The sequence below is a fragment of the Rhipicephalus microplus genome, chromosome 4 (assembly GCF_043290135.1).
Source record: "Rhipicephalus microplus isolate Deutch F79 chromosome 4, USDA_Rmic, whole genome shotgun sequence".
Taxonomy (NCBI): domain Eukaryota; kingdom Metazoa; phylum Arthropoda; class Arachnida; order Ixodida; family Ixodidae; genus Rhipicephalus; species Rhipicephalus microplus.
Genome location: NC_134703.1, coordinates 187,833,005 through 187,854,156, shown reverse-complemented (window position 1 = coordinate 187,854,156; position 21,152 = coordinate 187,833,005). Strand labels below are relative to the sequence as shown.

Here is a 21,152-nt window from a genome sequence, read left to right as displayed (position 1 = left end):
CGACCCATGTGCAGGCCACTTGGGATTTCACAAAACACAAAGCCGCATCAGGAAACGTTTCTTCTGGCCTGGCATCTCTACCTTTGTGGCCAAATACGTTGCATCTTGCCATCTGTGTCAATGGCGGAAGCGGCCAACTTCGTCTCCTGCCGGCCTTCTGCAACCCATCCCGTGTCCCGAGACTCCTTTCGCCATCGTTGGCATAGACCTACTAGGACCTCTCCCCATCACACCAGCAGGTAATCGTTGGATTCTGACTGCTGTCGATCACCTGACACGGCACGCAGAGACTGCCGCACTACGCACAAGTTCTGCTTCAGACGTCGCAGACTTCTTTCTCAACGCCATTGTATTGCGCCACGGTGCACCTAGCGTCCTCCTAAGTGATCGCGGCAAAACGTTCCTGTCCACCATAATTGAAACCCTGCTCACAACCTGTGGTACAGTACATAAGACGACATCAGCCTACCACCCCCAAACTAATGGGCTGACAGAGAGATTCCATCGGACACTAACAGACATGCTATCGATGTACATCGCACCAAACCACGACAACTGGGATACGATTTTGCCTTTTGTGACGTTTGCCCATAACACCGCTGTTCAAAGAACTACTGGCTACTCGCCTTTGTACCTCGTGTACGGCCGTTCACCGACATTCACCAACGACGTCTCTTTCCTAAATGTTCCAACTGACGCCTCGGCAACCGTATCCGAGCAGTTCATCACAAGGCTCGAGGAATGTCGGCAACGGGCTCGCCTTAATACAGAAGCCAATCAGCAAGATCGCAAGCAGTGCTACGACAGCTCTCATCGCGACGTCTCCTTCAGTCCTGGGGATGAAGTGTTGCTTTGGACGCCCATTCGTACTCCAGGATTGTGCGATAAATTTCAGTCACGCTTCATTGGACCCTATACAATCAATGAACAAACGTCATCAGTGAACTACCGTGTCACTCCCAGCGACCTTTCTTCGGATCGTCGCTGTCGTGGTTCGGAGATTGTCCCCGTATCGCGTCTGAAGCCATTCGTTCGACGTTCCGTTTCCGTCTAAGACGCGTCCGGGCTGGCCGCTGAAGCGTGTGGGGGGGGGGGATAAGTGTGAGCATTATTCATGCGCGTCATTTTATTATATGTACACACTCATCATCATCAGCCTGACCTGTGTTGTAAGGCAGAGGCTCGGCAAGTAAAAGAAGTGTCTTGCAGCCAAAACGTTGCCTTACAATATCAATGTATGGGGTTGGCTTTAAGCCCCCTCCCCTGCCTTTGAACAAGTTCCAATTTGAATGTCTTTACCGGGCCTGTCACCGCTGAAAAAGACAGTGCCACGGCAAATATATTGTCTAAAGTACCCACCACGAAGCCATTACGTTTTTTTTGTTTTTTTTCTAATGTTCACAAATGATTGGCGTTCTATCACGACCTTCCGATGACACGCGGTGACGAAACCAAAGGGCATTTCGGTACTAGTGCGGAGTTCGGGATACGCAGCCAACGCAGCGACTGACATAGCAGCGAAACTGACATAAAATAATCGGCTGTCCGCCGTCATCCAGTCGAGTCGCCAATCGCATGCTCCGAAACCTGGACAATTCTTCTATCCAAGCCCTCACGGGTTATAAGCAGCAATGTTGGGAGCAAGGCACCGTACCCCAGAGCTGAAAACTCGCCAACCTCATCCTGATTCCCAAACCGGGAAAAAGCCCCATGCTAGCAAGCTTGCGTCCCATCTCCCTCACATCCTGTGTAGACAAATTGATGGAGCATGTTGTCCAGACCCGTCTTATCAGCTACTTGGAGGATCATCATCTACTTCCCGACACCATGTTCGGCTTCCACCCACACTTGGTGGCACCGGATATCATGCTCCTACTCAAACACCAGGCGCTCTACAACCACACTCTAGACACCCAAGTCATTGTTGGTTTTGATGTTTCCAAAGCCTTCGATAATGTACAGCACACCGCCATCCTGCAGAATTTACAGGCTTTGGGAGTGGGGAAAAGGACGTATGCATACGTGAAGGATTTCCTAACCTATCACCAAGTGCAACTTGACATCGGTGAAGGAGAGCCTTCCACCATCTCCCGCGGCAGCCGTGGAACGCCCCAGGGCTCCGTGCTATCCCCACTCCTCTTCAATGTTGGATTGTTAGGACTTCCCAAACTTCTGACTTACATCCCAAATCTGCATCACACACTCTATGCAGATGACCTCACCCTGTGGGTTACAAGAGGTAGTGATGGCCAAATCGAAGAAAACCTACAAACAGCAATCGGCCGCGTGGGCAGCTATCTCTCTACGGTAGAGGCCTGTCCTGCTCGGTGACCAAATCCGAATACATTGTTATCAGATCAAAGGGACGCAAACCCAAACAGGTCTCTTTCAATCTCCAAGTGCGGGGGATGCGAATTCCCCAAAGAGATCACATCCGCACCTTAGGATTGAACCTACAGGCCAATGGTGGCAACTCTACCACTCTTCAGCAAATCGGTCGCCTTCTCAAGCGCGTTGCCAACAAGCATGCAGGCATGCGCGAATCCAACCTTCTTCGACTGGTTCAGGCATTTGTCTGCACACGCATCACCTACGTGTCTCCCTAGCTTCGCCTTACGCTCAGTGATCTCGATCTCCTCAATACTTCGCTTCGCAAGGCATACAACACCGCCTTAGGACTCCAGATGTCCACTTCTACATCCAAACTTATGGCCCTTGGGGTGTCGAACGCGGTCAATGAGCTTATAGACGCTACCCTTACGTCCCAGTACCAGTGGATCTCACTCACGCATGCGGGACGTGCTGTATTGCACCAAATTGGACTCATTCCCACGCGGGCGGCCACCACTTACCAAGATGTACCAACAGATCAACAACTCAGTCTTCGTATTCCTCCAAATCCCCAAGCACATGCACCCTGAACATCGTGCGGATCGTAGGGCTGACCAAGCACGCCAACTACAGAAACGTCTCTCAAATCATTCCAATGTCACGTACACAGACGCCTCGCGATACCCACATCGATCAACAATGGTGGCTGTCGCCCTGGCCCCACATCGTGGGTGGAGCACGGCATGTAGTGTAAGTCACTCCACCGATATAACAGTTGCCGAAGAGGTTGCCGTTGCTTTGGCAATGACCGACCCAATAACCAAGGGGATCGTAAGTGATTCTCAACTCGCCATCCGAAATTTTGACGCGGGCCGTATCTCTACGCAGGCATACTCAATCATAAAGCATCTCACCCCACCGGTCTCACCTCGTTTTCTTATCTGGGCCCCAGCTCATGAATCCCTTAGTGGAAATGCGCAGGCACACACTCTCGCCCGAGATCTGAACTGCCGGGCGGAGTTCCTTACGCCGTACACTTCTCATTACTCGCCCTCCCAGGCCTGCGAAGAATAAACTCCTTTGGTCACTTACACAGACATTCTGCAGCACTACAGACTAGGCCGTCACCGCTATCCTTCAGCTCATAAAGACCTCCTTCAACGTGATGCCGTCCTGTGGCGCAAGCTTCAGACAAGTGTCTTTCCCTTGGCAAGGTATACCCACACCTCGTGACACCACACTGTAAATACTGCTCACAATCGTCCACCCTCATACACATGGCATGGACGTGCCCACAGTACGCTGACGTATTTCACAAAGAAGATACATGGGAGTCCCTTCTGCATATCACTGACTCAGCACAGCAACGCCGGGTAATCTCATGCGCATAGGAGTCCGCGGTGTCCCAAGAGATCCCCGCTGACCTCCTCTGAGCAGCGTAACTGACCTCTCGGCCGGTCCCCTCTTTTGGGAGTAATAAAGCTTTGATCATCATCATCACCGTCATCCAGCGGACATTATAAGAACCAAATGAGAAATGGCACTCACGCACCTTCTTATGGCCTATCGCTTCGTGTCCACTTCCCATCTTTCACCACCTCTAGTTCAAGGTTATATACTAGTTCCCTATTGGGCGCGACGATATACCGTGGGGGCACCATGCGGAGGCGCCCCTGTGACGTACGTAGTTGGTCTGCTCCGCCGCCCTCTCGCGCGCAGCCGATGTACTTCACTCAACGAAATCAGTAAAGTACTGCTGTAGCTTCTTCCCCGACTCTACGAAGTGCTAAATAACTGCCTTGAAAAAGTTTCACGCTTCTCATAATGCCTGGCTGCCAGCGACGTCGTCTGCTATGGCCCCCTGAATGAAAAACACGGAGGCGAGCACGCCGCCTTTGTATAAAGCGGGGACTCATTCAGTGTCGAATTAAAGTGTCAAATAGGTAATAATGGTACATAAACTTATCTTTTCTTCAAGAAATGCGTGCAACCACGCTACTTCATTCATTGTAGGTTTGCGTATAAAGAGGGTCCACGGTCGACATTACAATTAGGCATGCGCAATTTCTTTAGCACACATAGCCGTATACGAAGCACAGCGCAAGCGGATTCCGCTCTTTGTGGGAAGCAACACAGAATTATTACATCCACATGCAGCCGCAACCTTTCTGTTATTATTGCGGGCAAATGAGAGAATCACGCACGCGCGTGCCTCGTTCAGAGTTGAATCTTTTTTCTGTGGCACGATCAATATTTATTGCGCAAAGTTTCTATGGTGCGCGCACGTTGCACATTCGGTCGTCATTGAGCCACTTATGGGTGAAAATGATGAATGATTGGTTCAGTTCTAGAGTTTATTTATAAAGGGGTAAATCATAATAAAAAAAATTCGGCAGAACCCACGTACCTGGGAATCAACGTTATGCGAAGCATGAAGAGGCAAGGTGACCGTGTTGCAATTTTTTTATTGAGCGACACGTCATGAAATGACGCCATATGTATGTGCAATTGTTGCTCGCGCCGACATATGTTCAAGAGTTGCAGACGTTTTTTATAACCAGTTGTTTGCACTTGCGCAACGATGCCAACTGGAACATGCGTGTTAGCAACACCAGAAGCTAATATGAAGGTTTGATGCTCGCGAGGATGCTGGCCCTGGACACTGCTACATAAATCAACTTCAGCGCATGACAACTAGCCACAATTGACGTTAACCCAACGTGACGTCCGTATCAATGGAGTACATATGTAATTTTCATAAAATTGGGCAGGCAGCACTGCAACCACTATTGACGTTTCCCGTAGATAAGCGTCCATTTTAAAAGTAGTTCCGAGAACTGGCGTAGCTCTGTGGTAAAATGCTTGACTGCCACGCAGAGTGCTTTAGTTCAATTCCAGCTGGAACCCTGACATTTATTCTTTGCATTCGTCGGGTCGACGCTACCGATGTCGGGTATTTCTTAACGCTCACGCGTTACAATGCCCCTGTGTGTTCTCGACGTTCCTGGGTAGATACTAAGTGTCAATCACCTGTGGCACATACCCGCATACCAGCTCACATGACCACCCGTGGTTATGTGCCACTGTCTGGTGGAAAGTGTTCGACGACGTACGTGACGGGATTGTGACATTGTAAATGTCTTGACCAGCGCGTCATATTTGTCAAACCATCTTACCCTCCCATGCTCATTTTGGTTCACGCCAAGTTAAGGGGGTGACTACGGGAGCACCCAAACGTAAGCGGCTAGATAGATAGATACGCTCAAAGTTGCTGAAGTTCACTAATAAATGCTTCGCATTAAAAAAAAAGCGATCAGCCAGCCGTATTATTTTGCGTCTTTGAATGTGCATGCTGCTAGGTCTTGCCTACCGTGACATAAACGGCAATTTCATATTTCAGTAAAATTGCCAATGTCATGTTTCTTCCCTTCCTTTTAACACCTTCATTCATTAGCTGCGTAATATTTCACGGCATCTCTTAGAAGATGAATCAGTGTTCCAAGCTAACCAAATTTTTGCCTGTAGATCAAAACAACATTGAGAGGAAGCGACAGTGGCTACGGCCCATTCTACAGACATAATCTATAGGTGAGTAATTAAACCTGTGAGCTGAAGTCGCGGACGGCAGGGGCATTGGCAGAAATTTTTTCTCGGATGGGGCACCACCTTTATTAGAGTTGGGCTCGCCCGGGCAGGCATGCAGCGGTGGTAAACCATTACTTTATGGGCGTATTCCATAGAATTTTTAGTGTGGGGGGGGGGGGGGGGGGTGGCACGGGCTTGGTGTGTTAATCCCTGGCTATGCCACCACTGGTGGATGGAAACCCTTGTAGTCGGGTACACACGCGGTGACGGACGACCGAGGAGGAGGATGGGGGCGAGAGCAGTAAGCTTTAGCAAAGACTGGAGCGGCACATGTATGGCGTAAGAAAGGTTTCGTCCAACGCACTGGTCGAACACGCAGAAGCAAGTGGCCACGAAATAGACCGAAATAGCGAAAATAAAGGGGAAATATTTAGACTTGCGGGCTATCTTGACTCTTTGACAATTCAGAAAACGGCGCACATTTTTTAAATGTAAAAACGGCCACTTCCCACACATGTACGCTTATACGTCCTGTTTTAAAATATACATAATCAGACCGTTTGCACATCAATTTTTTCGTTGTGAATGAGGCTCCCGTGCGGAAACGGAAATGATCTGCTTTTATGTGAACATTTATGGTCTATTCTCATTTCAACACCCCGGGCTTGAAATAACAGCCACAACAAACGGAGAGGTAACAGTGGCACTGCCAGCCGTGTGACAGTGGCATCGCATACGCAGCGAACTGTGGCCAACGGTGGCACGCCACCAGTAACCTTTACTGCGACTTTTCGCATTGTGTAGTCTGCAGAAGTGTGCACACCAAAGTCAGAGCAATATAACGCTGTTCAAAAATGAAAACGCCACGAAATCGCGGCTAAAAACAACGCATCCAACCGTCAGAGCAAAGCGAGATCACATGATCCAACCTCGCACGTCACAGCGATTGCAGCGCTCGCGCCTCCAGTGGTGGGCCTCGCGACCAATATTAGTCTAGTACACTATACCAATATTCATGGCACTGCGGCCCAACCCTCGCTAAACCTTGCTAAAACCAAAGACGTTACGCTCAGCGAGTTTAACGTGGCAACCCTTACTGGTCTGATAGTGTTCAAAGTGCGTCCTTCTGACACTCGTTTTTCAGTAAGCATCAAATTCAAGGCAAATTTTGTTGGAGATTAAGTCGCCGATACTCGTCTAAGTAAGTTATTTCATAAGAAACAACTATCTTTTTATTTATGACTAACGTGCGTGCCGCTCCTCTAGACCAGCCATGATGGTGGCTACATACTACTACGACTACTACATATATCGCTGCGCATGGCCCACGGCTTAGGGAGCTTCGCCCCCCCTCCCCCTCCTAAAAGCCTTTAGAAGCAGTATAACGCAGGTTTCTTACCACTGCAGAAAAGCGCAAAAAAAGCGTCGTCTGCTTGCACCGCTTTAATAGTAGTGTGCACCGGCGAGCCATTTCTGTCGGCATGCGAGAGCACGTCTAGCAGAGCTATGCTAGCAGTGCACACATAGTAAACAACAGACGTACTCGTTGGCGACCGAATGCAGTAATCCTGCTCTGTAGGTGGTCTTTTTCTATAGCCCAATGCAACACCTTGGCTCCACGAGCTGCGCTATCTGTGCCGGCAGCCACTCATTCTGTGTCCTACTCCAATCCGCGAGAACTGTAGTACACGCATATAACTGACAAGTGGCCGAGCCATCACTTACCAAACTGTCACGACCAAACTTACCAGACAAACTGTCACTACTATAACACATTGGAAATCGCACTGAAGAGTTGTTTTGGGGAATAATGCAGCAGCGATTCACATGCTTATAAAAGTAAACATTTCCAGTAATTTCCACAAGGGTAGCAGCAGCTATCATTGGAGAAGGGCAGTGTGAAGCCTGGTAGTGCTAGTACTTGTCTTGCAAAGGAGTTGCATGACACGCAGTTGTACATTTAGGCACTCCAGTGTTGAGCAACTAAGAATGAGCTCTCAACTATACATTTCTGCTCTGATAGGTGGGGTTTACAGTCCCAAAACCACCATATGATGACACCGTAGTGGAGGGCTCCGGAAATTTTGACTACCTGGGGTTCTTTAACATGCACCCATATCTGAGCACACGGGCCTACAGCATTTCTGCCTCCATCGGAATTGCAGCCGCCGCAGCCTTTTGTGCTGTTTGGGAAGTTCACAAGAAGGCAAATTTTGATGCTCCTCTACATCTTTAAACATTGCAATGCAGTTGTCCTGTTTCTCCATGGTGTATCAACCTATAGTTACTCGGTGGATAGCAAACAGTTGTGGCTTTATGCCTGGTTCAAATGACCCATGCAAAAGGCATATTTCTTTTTCAATTGTTTAATTCAGTGTCCGGGCATTTACAGATGAACTGCGCTACAGGCAGTCCCCTCCTCCAAAAAAAAAAAGAGGTCCGATTGCCAGCCAACAACTGTCTCTAATGCACAATCTGAGAAAAAAAAACTCCATGGCATGTGGGCAGTGTCTTTAGAAGGCGAACAACAACAGGAAGGCCATCATAAGACAGAAGAGACCCATGGCCTCAGAGAGGGCAAAGCCCAAGATGGCATAGGAGAACAGCTGCTGCTTCAGCGATGGGTTCCGGGCATAGCCGATGATCAGGCTGCCGAACACGCTGCCAATACCAGCACCTGGGAGGAGAGAAAGAACACTGTTGGAGCGGTCTACGCAACATTCACAAAACATGAACTTGCAGGCTCACTGGCATCGCATTACATACATGGTCTCTGCCAATCGATGCAGTTCAATGAAAATTTCCATTCTTCAGACAGCACATATATACCCTGTTTACTCGCATAATCCTCACACTTATTTTCACGGAAAACCGATGCAAAGTTGGGGGGGGGGGGGGGGGGGGCGAGATTTACGTAGGGATAACTTTCCACGAAAATGTACAGAGCGAAAGAGAAAACGCAGTGGCCGCAGGTCGGGATTCTCACGCCAGAACAATAAAAGCACAGTTTCAACACAAGGCAAGATTTGAGACACAAGAGGCGGAATCAAATAGTACGCAAAGCTTGTGGGCGTTGCGGGTGTAGTGGTAGCGTTCATCGCTCAACAGGAGTCCGCAAAAGGTAAGCGAAAAACGTCTGTACAGTTGAGCCCCGCTACAACGAATGCCACTAACGAAATTCCCGCTACAACGAAAAATTCACGGTTCCCCGTCAGCAGTCCATAGAAGTCAATGCATAAATATTGTCACCACAACGAACACTTTCTTCTGCCATCCCGCTTCAACAAAATTTCACAATGCGATTCCAGGCTCAGATGCTTATTGCTATACAGTAAACCCAATATTTAACATTCTGATGCATTTTCAGTTTCTGAATATGCATCAACATGTTAAAAAATGGGTTTACTGTACAGCTGCAGACGATTCGAAGCTGAAGCTCAGTTGCTTAGTTCATGGTTTCCTTCGCACAGCTGTTGGGTGCATCTGCGGAACCATGCCTTTTCCTATTACAATGCTTATCATTTTGTTCGCGCTTGGCGAGTGTGGTAACTAATCAGAGGAGCTGTTCGTCCACATTATCAATAAAATTGGCTAGCCGTGAGTGATGAATAATAAGAATGGCATAAAATAAGGCAAAAGTCACCGCTTCATGATACCCTGCTGCCATCTAGGCATTTTGACGACGGACAGCTGCTGGCGTTAACGTGTTAATGCAACTGTTTGGTTCGTGCACGAAAGCGGTTGTCATTGTTTCAGTGTGCTTTTCAGCATGACCTCGATATGCATGGGTTAGAATCGCGCCGTGACGCTGCTGGGACAAAATAAAAAGCAGCGGACACTTTTCGAATTTTGAGAATAAACGTTTTTTTTTTGCTAGTTCAGATCAGCTATATTTGTTCAATTTCACTACAAAAATTTTTTCAGCGCCCCTTCAGTTTCGTTGTAGCGCGGTTTGACTGTATTGGGTTGATGGCCATTTAACAGAATCGTCCGCAGTTGCCTTCTGAAAAAATAATGTTAACCATCAACCTCAGTTTTGGGTACACAGAAGGCCTAACACGTCTTGGTGGCTTTCAGCAGCCGTCATAAGTAGCGAACACAAAACTCGTCTACTCTGAAGGCCCACCAGCGGCCCCGTTGCCGTTGTTTAGTGCATGATCAACCACTTTCAATTTGAAAGCAGCCATGTAGCTTCCGTATCACCCCATAACATAAGATTACAGACACAATAAACAAATCACACTGCAAGGTGCACTTGTCATTTTGGCTTGAATTTCGATTAAATAGCACGCTCTATGTTTAGGAGATGGCGCCAGACAATGCCCACTATCATCATCAGTGGCTGGAACGAGCAGACGACATTGCAGCAATTTTCGGGGATGCGATAATTATTCAAGAAAAAAAAAAGAAATCTTATTTTTGTCAGGCGATGTCGGGGGTGCGAGAATTATGCAAGTGCAAGGATTACGCGAGTAAATACGGTATTAAAGATTAAAAAATGACCCCTTGATGAACATCTGGTCATACCGACATGTACAAATACTGAAAATTACTCTTGCCGCATGTGCAGTGACCGTTGCATAGGTCCCTTGAAAGTGAATCGTGTGGCACCACCAGCCAAATACTACCTCGAAGATACTGCGCATGTTTTGTGGCACTGAATGTGCCACATGAATTTCATATCCATTGCATCATATCCATTTTCTCTGCAACTGATGCAGTTCAATGAAATGTTCCAGTCTTCAAACAACACATATTAAATGCTATTTGTGCAGTGGTTGCACCCAGAACTTTATTAGGAAGAATAGAGGCGAGTGAATACTTGAAATTTCGAAAAAATTTTCTTTTCAAATAAATTTTCATTAGGATGTTCACTATTCGAACTTCCGAAAGACAAATGCAGACTAAGTCTATAGACCCCTCCACTATGCTTAACCTTATTACATTCTCGTATTGCAAGCTCTGCTAAGATTTGAAACATATAGAAAACACTACACTGGTTTTAACATGATAGATGTGGCAGAAGTGGGAGATCAATAAATGCAGTTTTGGATCTGAAATTCAGACAGGAAGCCCCAAAAATTGGACACCAAAGATTTTCAGCATTCAAAATTTCAAATAGCCTTGTATGCCGATGTTTTCAAGGCCAACTAGGAACTAACTCGAAGGGAGCACAACCTAGTCCACCACATCAGTTGGGTTTCCACAGAAGTTGAAAGAGGAGAAAAGGCTGAGAAAATAGCCTCGTTACCTTTTGGATTCTCTACAACACTTTGGTTGCACCAAAACGGGTAGTACACAATAAGACCTCTGCATTGCCTCATTCTCGTTTGGAAAACTATGAAATGCCACGCTGAAAGTGCTCCATCAACCTACTAAGAAGACACTTTCATATTTCTGGATCTCATAAAAATATACTTGGAAATTCTGTAACTCTTTCCCCATAACATTTCACTTTACTGACATGGTCGTGAACTGCACACAATAGGTGGAAACAGCTGCAACCCGCGGCCTGTTTTTAGAGCTTTCCGAAATCGAAAGTGGTTGGTAATGAGAAGCCTGTACTCAATATCTCTCTCGTGTTGCAGCAGATGACGTGCAGTGTTGTCTCTAAGAGGTCCACAGCAACACATTGAAGCAAGAAGAGTTTTTGTGACAATACTTAAAAACACACACATGCACACCTCATGGGCAAATACCACTATGATCACGCAGACTAAAACCATCACTGGCAATCATTTAGAGCTGTAGATATGTTGAAAAACATGCATACCATTTTTCTTCTGGCAAGTCACATTTATGAAAATTTGATAAACAAGATCACATGGCCGTTCCCAGTTTGAATTATTGAGAGCCTACAGTATGCATTCATTTTACTAGAATCTGTGTCTACGAAGCTCAATCAGTGAAAGATGCAAAGATCAGCATGAAAGTAATTTGTTATTTGCTGCCGCTTGTCTGTTGAAAGTTGACTTGTAATGAGGTTGTACTGCACAGCAACATCTTGCGAATGTCACAAACCGGGCACGGCCTAATTAACAATTTCGGCAATAGACAAGCCCATGCAAAAGATGGAGTATGCTTGACGCAGCAGTGACCTACCAGAGCCAGCGACACCGACTGTGGCCGCTCCAGCTCCAATGAACTTTGCAGCAGAGTCAATGTCCCGCTGGACGGCACTTGTCTGGAAACCCCGCACAGCCTGCAAACAAAAAGTGCCCCAGCTGTGTTTGAAAGACTACTTTTTCTAACAGGGTTGATGCACCAAGACTCTGCAATGGCTTGCAAGCTTAACATTTTTGCAGTATTTTGCACTACCGGAGGTAATTTAGACTTTCAACGGCCACTGTCGACAAATGGTTGGTGGCAATGGGCAGACTAGCACAGACAGACTGTTGGAACTTGACCTCTGCTCGTGGAAACAAATGCCGAAAAAGCCATGCTGCCTTTAGTTAAGGTGGATAAAGCTCGCATAATTATGGCACCTTGTTGAAACGGTAACCACCGAAGTCTAGCCACTTAAAGGGAGGTCTTGTAGGGTTTATGTATTTCTTCCTCCTCTTTTATAAATGCAATTAGTTTTAATGTACAACAAACTAGTCATCAAAATGCGAGAGCATAAGTGAAGTATAATTATGTAATTTCTGATGTGTCATTAAGGCACTTTCCCTCAATATTTTTAGGTTCTGTTTAAGATGCAGCTGTAGCCAGTGACCTGCCATGTGGAGCTATGCAATTTTTGTTGTCATTGAAATGCATCACCATATAAAAATTATCTGCATTGATGCTTCATGATTTTGAAATTTAATTAGCTCACATTATCAGTCATAAAATTTTACATGTCCTTAGCCACAAGAAAATAGCATAGCTCCACAGTCCCATTTCTTACGATTTCAACGGTATAAAATTTTAAAATATTATTTCACAAAAACATCACGAAAAGTTCCGTAAGGCTAGTTACGTTGGCAAAAAATGTGAAACAGAAAATGGCATTTAAAATTTGAACATGCACTGCAAAGTTTTCTGTAAAGTACTTATACCATAAGTTTTATACAGATGTTCCTCATCTATTTCCCTGCAAAACAAATGTGCCTTATTCCACTCTAGGAATCATTTCTTAATTTTCCAATGTCGAAAGCATTATCAGGTTTTGAAAAAGCCATAAGCTCAGAAGACTACCTGTTAAGGGGAGACGCGGGTCGAAAAGTCGCGTTTTTTTTCCAAATTTCACCTTTTCTGTTTTTTGTTGCTTTATCATCTTTATACATTATATTTTGACATCTGAAAATATCACAGCGAAATAAGCATCAGAAGTCAGTGAAAAACGCGTCTGAGTGAGCGGCAGTGACGCGCGGCATCACGAAATTTACACAAAACGGGCTGCTGTTCGCGTGCTCGCGGGGCCGCGAAGAGAGCTGTCCGCCATATTGCGGCCGCTGGCTCGTGTAGAGTTGTCCTTACTCTCCACGATCCCGGTTCTTGAAGTCTCGTACGTTCACGAAAAATCTAAAAAAAAAGCAACAAAAACAGTCTTTTCCCGCCGTTTCAAACCGCGCGCCACTAACGCAGGGCCGCCATTGGCTGACAGCACCCGTGTTTTCTTGCCGTAGTTCGCTTCACTGTTTTCCGGAGTTATTTTTCGCTGTTTTCGTGCGATGGCAAGCCCGAAAAAGGCCGTTGCCGACCATCGGAAATACAGAAGTAAGAACAAGTTCAGAGGGAAGCGGCGGAGGACGTACAAGAAAGCCACCGCCAACGAAAATGTCCGCGACGGGCCAGCGGCCGGTAGGCCTAACATCGACCACGGCAACGTCGACCATGGCAACTGCGACGACGAGATCAACGCTGCAGTGAATTTTGTGAGTGCATCGCAGAAAAAGATCGCGTTATTCGAAAACGACGTCAGGCCGAATGCCGATCGTGCCGAAAGCGTAGTGCTGTGCGAGTTGGGTGCATTGACGGCCGTCGTCGCAGGCGCGGCATGCCCCGTTTGTCACGAGAGTAAACTCGCAGTTCGGGCACCGAATAAAAAGCGGAAAGGCCTTTCGGCGTTTCTGGAGCTACACTGCGAGAATGCGGAGTGCTCGGAGAGCATCCTTTCGTCCGCGTACTCGTCGAAGCGGGTCGCGTCAGATGGCGGCCGCGGTGCAAGCAGAAGCTACGACAGCGGGAGTTCGCGTGACGCCTTTGCCGTGAACCTGAAAGTGGTGCTTGCAGCGCGTGCCGTCGGTATCGGGCATGAGCAACTTTCACGATTTTGTGCAGTAGTTGGATTGCCAAACCCTATGCACCATAAGACCTTCCATGCTATCGGCAAAAAGATTCACAGTGCGGCAGTGAAGGCTGTCTGTGAAAACATGCAAAGGGCACGCAGCGTCACCAAAGAGGTGGCTGGTAACAGTGACGTGCCAGTCATGTTTGACGGCACATGGCAAAAAAGAGGCCACAAAAGCCACAATGGTGTGGGAACTGTAGTGTCCTTGGACACTGGTTTGTGCCTGGACTATGAAGTGCTTTCCAACTTCTGCCTGGCGTGCAGTTTGCATAACGACATGGGAGGCGATGAAGAAACATGGCAGGCGTTTCATCATCCCGTTTGTGAGAAGAATTGCGACTGTTCTTCGCATGCCATGGAGGCCGAAGCTGCAGTGCGCATTTGGCAGAGGACTGTGGACTATGAGACACCCCTGCGGTTCACCATCTTCCTAAGCGATGGAGACAGCAAGGCCTACAACGGGGTCTGTGATGCCAACGTGTACCCTGACACTCCAATTGAAAAAGAGGAGTGCACCAACCACGTGGCGAAACGTCTGGGCACCGGCCTGCGGAAGCTGCCAACGCCACTTCCACGAGGGGAGAAGCTGAAGGAGACCACCATCCAGAAGCTTCAAACTTACTTTCAGGTGGCCATTGTGAACAATCGGGGAAATGTCCACAAGATGTACACTGCCATATGGGCCTCATGTTTGCACTCGTGCTCAACAGACGGTGCTGGAAGTCACAAGTTCTGTCCTGCAGGCCCAGACTCGTGGTGCAAGCACCGACGTGCTGAGGCGCAGGGCCAGCCTGCACCGTGCCACACCCCCCTCCTGACCAAGGCCCAGGGTTTGGCAGTCCTCCCAATCTACAAGCGTCTCACAGATGCGAAGCTGCTTGCCCGGTGCCTCCACGGCAAGACACAGAACGCGGCCGAGTCCCTGAACAGCAAAATATGGCTGCTGTGTCCAAAGACCCGGTTTGCTTCCCGGACTGCTGTGGAAACAGCCACAGCCATTGCAGTCCTGTGGTTCAACCGGGGCCACGCGAGCTTTGAAAAGGTGCTGGAAGAGCTTGGGGTGCTTCCTTCGGAGGCCCTGGTTACCCTCAGCGACCGCCGAGACAGCATGCGCATGCACAAGATGAATGTGCGTCAGACCGCTGAGGCGAGGGCACACCGTCGCAGTGCAGCCAAGAGGGCCCGGGTGGAAGAGTCCTGCCGCACCAGCCGGGAAGGGAAAACCTACGGTGCTGGAGAGTTTTAGACAACTGATATTCCCTCTGGACATGTGTGTATGTGTTCAGCACAAGTTTCGTGCTACTGCGTTTTTCATTTTTGTAAATACAGACTTTCAAACTTTCAAACGCGTTTTTCTCATTTCGCAATTTTGGCCAATTTGCATTTTTTGCGGGAAGTGTTTCGGGCACTTAGAATGGTCATACGACGACGAAATTTGGCACACACATTGAGGAGAGTGCGTAGGGTGCCGATATCTACTTGAATCAGCACAACCTATCAGCTGTAAATATCTATTAATAAATTTAATGGTGGTCGAGTGGAAAAAAAAGGGTAGTTTGCTACACAGATGTTTTTTTCATAGTTTCAAAGTTGGAGCACAATTTCTAGCTAGATATCGGCACTCTATGGCTAATAGGGAGCAAAAGGAGCCATTGAACAACTCTCTGCATGAACATTTAGTATGCGCGAAAGTTCCCGGAAAACTTATCAAGTTTCACCATTACTTGAAACACAACTCCCAAACTATTGCACTTATGTAAAAACTGATTACAGATTTGGAATCAGGAGGAAAAACTGCATCAGTGGTCCAATTTCTGAAGCTCTAAGTTGAATAACAAAAAAAAAGTGCTTTCGAGGAGCGTCTCCCCTTAAGCAGCATACTGTACTGGGTAAGAAGTTGCTGAGCCAGTAGAATATATACAGTCGACCTTCCGATTTCCCAGACCCTCAAGGACCATGAATGAAAGTGCCCGGAAAAACAAATGCTCGCAAAAATGCACTTGTACAGGCATTTTTTTCAGATGGAGAAGATCACAGAAGGAGTGTAAGATTCTCGTTGCAATCTTGCAAATGCATCGTTTAGGTGGCTTTGGGTCGTTTAGTTATAAAAACGATGTGGCCGATGCTACCTCATTGGTCAACTATTTAGCCCAAACAGTCTTGTTTTATTTTGCACAGCATTCCGCTTGCTCCCAATGATCTCTGCCTCAATTTCAGTTACACATCATGGTGCCAGTATTCACCGATGACAGTGTTATCAGTGCTCGCATCAACTCCGAACTTGTTGGCTGTGTAGGTGCTGCCAAAAATCGGACGTTTAATACACGACTATGGGGAAATCGGCGGTGGCACAGAAGAGTCCGGGAAATCGGGCATGTGCAGAATTTCGGATGTCCGAGAAATCGACGTAAACTGTACTTTCAAAGTAGTCCAGGACTAATTGTCTGTTGTGTCTTTTGCGACGCCTTGCAAGAGTATGTTGTCTTGGTGCTCTTCAAATGGGTTTCATTTCCCTTGTGTAAACGCAGAATGTAATTTTCAAGGTTTCGTCGAACAAGGCAATCGCCAGCAACATAGCCTAGTTTTGCAGCAATACTCGTTCGTTGCCCTTCTTCCTTGATTATAGATGGCAACAGTCGCTTCCCACTTTCCAAAGAACCATTTGCATTCTTGGAAGTTTGTGTCCATATGACAGAATGCAGGGCAAAAACTCGCTCTAGAGCAGCTGGCAGGGAATTCTTGTGTAAAGGTGAACTCTATTGGCCACGGCTCTGTTGTATTTACACCAAGAGCTACCACCCTCTGAGAACTTCGAGTGGTTTGGAGCATTATCTATTAATGCCATGTGCAGCGGTTTAGCTTCGACAGCGCTCTTCATACTCTGTACGTCATTGACGTTGCTCCTCAAGGCATACCCATTATAACTAGCGATCTTGGTTTTCTTTTGTGTCAGCTTTCCTCTTCCTCCAGGAGACTCACCTTGAGCCTTCTTTTTGTCGACAAGGTTTCGTAAAGCTGCACTCATTTATTCGCTTGTGGACATGGTTAATGCAGTCTTTCTCGATTTGAATAAAGCCATACACCTTAGCTTCACGCAAAGCATGGAAGCTGGCTGTTTTCATCTGAGAGCAAAGTCGTATAGCGCAAACCATGCTTGGCCAATAACCTTTGAAACATTGCCAGCGCAGCCTTAACTTCCATGCGACCAGAGTTGCACTCAATGTTTCGTAGGCACTCGCGGGCTGTAAGCCAGTGTGTGCACCCTTTGCCTTGTGGCTGTGGTCCAGAGCACAGCCGAGACAAAATTTTGAATAAATATGGTCAACTACATGGCCTATGTAGAGTTCGATAATGCAGCCCACACCAATGTGTGAGCTCCAACCTCGTGTCATCAAAGACTCGTCAAACACAACATCAATGTTCCCTATGGGGTTCAAAAAGTCTTAATACAGATCTATCACTGCCCCACTAGCAGCTTCACTTTAAGTCGTCGTGCTTTCGCACGCTTCCACGAAACTTTTCAGGTGTCCCTGAAACGTCTCATGGTGCACGCCTCAGTGTGATAGGTTCACAGTCGCAGAAAAGCCTGAAAGGGCATAATGCCTTGGCCTATTTGTATTCCCTTCATGGCCTTCATGTTACTTCAAGGGGAGCGATGGCGGCAGTTCCATTCACTCTTGAAGAAAACTGCCTTTTCTGGAAGTCACAATTGCCACAAGTAGAAATAAGCTTTACGGCAAGGCCGTATTTCTGGTCCGTTGCCTTACTCACGCTGAGACGTTTTGAGTCGCACTTCTCTTGCGTGAAAAAATTATTCAAAACTTTCATATCGACAATAAAAATCTGTCCCAGCATTACCAGTTTCCCACTTCACGCCGACTCCAAGGAGGTCGAACTTTCGCTGAGTAGCCGATTTTCCGGACAAAACTGTCTTTGTTTGCACAGATTTCTCAACTAGCTGCGCCTGCTCTGCCGTTGAGCAGTACGCAACATCAATCCGAAATGTACCGTCCGTCGAACTTGGTCCCACTGCATCGCCAGCAGACAGCAACGTCGAAGTTTCCGGCAGATCCAACAAGTCCGGCCGCGACTCCAACTCTGCTGTCAAAGGCGCACTTGTAGTCAGCGCCTTCTTGTTCCAAGGCAGTTTTTTACAGCTTCCAAAAGCTCGTCGCGTCGATGGTTTCAGATGAGAGTTTCTAAGCATCTCGACCACGGTGAAAAAGTACCGGTGCAAGGCGGAAACACTGCGCGAAGAAGCATGCACGATCGTAAAAGCCGATGCACACAAACGAATAGCCACGACAGAGAACGCAACACAAAGAAAAAAAAATAAAAATGACACGTCAGCCTCGCCAGGCAATGGGAGACTGAGGCGCGCTGCGTGAGAGCCAATCAGCGATATTGAAATGAGCTTCACAAAACCCGAAACGGCAGCCATTCCGCTTGAGCGACGCCATTTTGTGATGGTGCAAACTGCACAAGAAAACAGCTTCAAGTCAAGCCCAAGATGGCGGCGCTCGATCCGCTGCAGCACACATGGCGCGCGCAGAAAGTTTGAAGAAATTTCGCCCCTTTGGGGGTATCTATTTTAGTGCAACCGGGATGCATTGAAGGCAGATTTTATTGTGTTTTGCAATTGGATTCAGCGTTAGCAATTTGAGAGCGAGTGCTCAGAAGTATAAACACCCCGAAATAGACTTTTTTTTTACCATTTTGGACCGATGTAAGACCCAGGTCCCCCCATAAAACTGACAGGTTGTAATGATTTGGTCGCCAACTGTCCATTCAGACTCAGTGGCACGCGACAATTCGAAATAATTGAGTAAAAAAAAAAAAACACTTTTCCTGGTCCAGTGTTCAGAAAAACTTCTGCATAGCTCGGCACAAGAGCGATCACAGACAACCAAGTTTGCCTGTGTGTCCACCAGTGTGACACCCCTGTAGGCTGTAGCGCTGTTACGGCCTGCACAATTCTGATTTGATAACAGTAGTGTGGGCAGCCCTTCATCGAAGTCACCGTTCACCTGCACTGGGCCAGGGACCAGACAGACCATTGCGAGGAACATTGGATTTAGGTCACCCACTTTCAATCTGGTGAACAATGGCACCTTTTTTCGCCAATTCCAGTGACTTGCAGTTGTTTCTCCATAAGTGCCCAATGCACAAATAAACTGGTTGTGTCCCAGCTATTTCAGTAGATCAGGCCTTGCATGTCAAGCAACAAACAAGAGAGCGAGTTGCAGATCAGGTGTGTTTGCAGAAACAGCCGAAAAGTGAACTCTCATATGCCAAAAAAGGACCAACAACAGGCTAGTTCATGCTCCAGCATTTGCAGTTCCGACTTTTGTACGTTTCATATGCATGGCATTTGAAACGACTCACTGAGCAGACTGAGCATGGCTTGGCTTGTGGTTTGGCAGTGGTAGCCATAGAGTTTCCTGAATATACGCTAAAGGGAACTCTGGCACTTGTGCCTATGGGAGCTGTAACGCATCGCACTTCAGTGAACATGGGAATCATGGGTAGTACATGAATTTGCCTGGTCTATGTATTTTACGTTTCTTCTGGCTTCGCGTGGCTTCAAGCTGCTTTGTCACAAAACACAACCGGCAAATGTTCAGCAGCTGCACTTCACCACCTTAAGGGGAGATGCTACTCGAAAAACGATTTCCTCTAATAAGAGTCTGAATTTAACACAAATTGGCATGCCAATAGTTTTTTTCTCCTCTTTTCAAACATGTCATTTATTTTCATGTAGATTGCTTGGTTTTCTTTCTGCAGGTCAGATACTGCAAAATTATGGCCATTGTTATGCAACAATTCTGACCTATAAAAATTTTAGACAAAGCATGCAGATATAGCTGACTATGATCCTTTGGAACTGTAGAGTGCAGAAAACTATATAAATTTTGTGTGTAAAAAGGTTAAATACAATAATAAAATAGAAAAATTTACTATGGCTCTAGTTGCCAAGAGCTTTCAATGTTATGTAATTTTAGAAAAACATAATCAACCAGCACTGACAATCTGAATAGATACTTGCACTCTATGGGCCTTGATCATGCTATGTGCAAAATTTCATAGAGGTATGACAATGCTAAGTATACGAACTAGCGTGTATAAGAAGCACAGATCACACAAAACTGCAAAAGGAGAAAAACGCATTTGAAAGTTTGAAACCTTTTTTTTTATCACAGAGTTGTTAGAAATGCATAATCTTTGGCCATAATGTTCAACAGAACTTTGAAAAGCACTGCAAGTTACTAGAACTGTCCTGCAGCATAGGTTGTGCCCTCATGGTCCTTGCGAGCACTCTTCTAGCCGTGCCCTTTTCACTCCACGACGACGGTGGGCCCTTGCTTCTGCTGTCAGACGCTCGGACATTCTCTTGATGCGCCTCGCATCGCGGGAATCACTGAAAGTAACTAGATCTCTAGATGGCAGTATGTTGAGCTCTGCCAGGATGTGCTCGAAAGTAGCATGACCCTTGTTGAACCACAGGATTGCCATAGCTGCGGCAGTCTCGACAACCGTTCGGGAGACAAACTTAGCCTTGGGGCAAAGTAGCCAAATTTTGCTGTTCAGGGATTCCGATGCGTTCTGGGTTTTCCCTTTGATGCATCGAGCAAGGAGCTTCTCATCCGTTAGCCGCTTATAAATGGGCAAAACAGCCAATCCCTGTGCTTTTGCCAGGAGAGGTGTGTGGCGTGGTGCAGGTTCACCAAGTGCTTCAGCGCGTTGATGTTTGCACCACGACTCTGTTCCTGCAGGGCAAAACTTGTGGCTGCCAGCATTGCGAGTAGAGCATGAGTGGAAGTACGAATCCCATACTGCAGTGTACATATCCCGTACACTGCCCCTGTTGCTTGTTATGGCAATCTGATAGTATGTTTGGAGCTTCTGAATGGCTAGCTCTTTCATTTTCTGCCCTCGTGGTAATGGCACATGCAGCTTCCGT

The 21,152-nt window shown here is 47.0% G+C and overlaps 1 protein-coding gene and 1 pseudogene across 2 annotated transcripts in view; one reads left to right on the top strand and one right to left on the bottom strand.

Annotated features, from left to right (window-relative positions):
* The first annotated feature begins 1,761 nt into the window (after positions 1-1,761).
* On the top strand, positions 1,762-4,920 carry LOC119173005 (uncharacterized; annotated as a pseudogene).
* A 3,346-nt stretch (positions 4,921-8,266) lies between these two features.
* The window catches only part of ATPsynC (ATP synthase, subunit C), a 31,472-nt gene continuing 18,586 nt past the window's right edge, over positions 8,267-21,152 (bottom strand). For both annotated transcript variants that reach the window (XM_037423713.2, XM_037423714.2), the window contains exons 5-6: positions 12,019-12,118; positions 8,267-8,593 (exon numbers count right to left, since the gene is read on the bottom strand). In XM_037423713.2, coding sequence (XP_037279610.1) covers positions 8,430-8,593; positions 12,019-12,118 — 264 coding nt within the window. In that variant the 3' untranslated portion in view covers positions 8,267-8,429. The remainder of the gene's footprint in view (positions 8,594-12,018; positions 12,119-21,152) is intronic.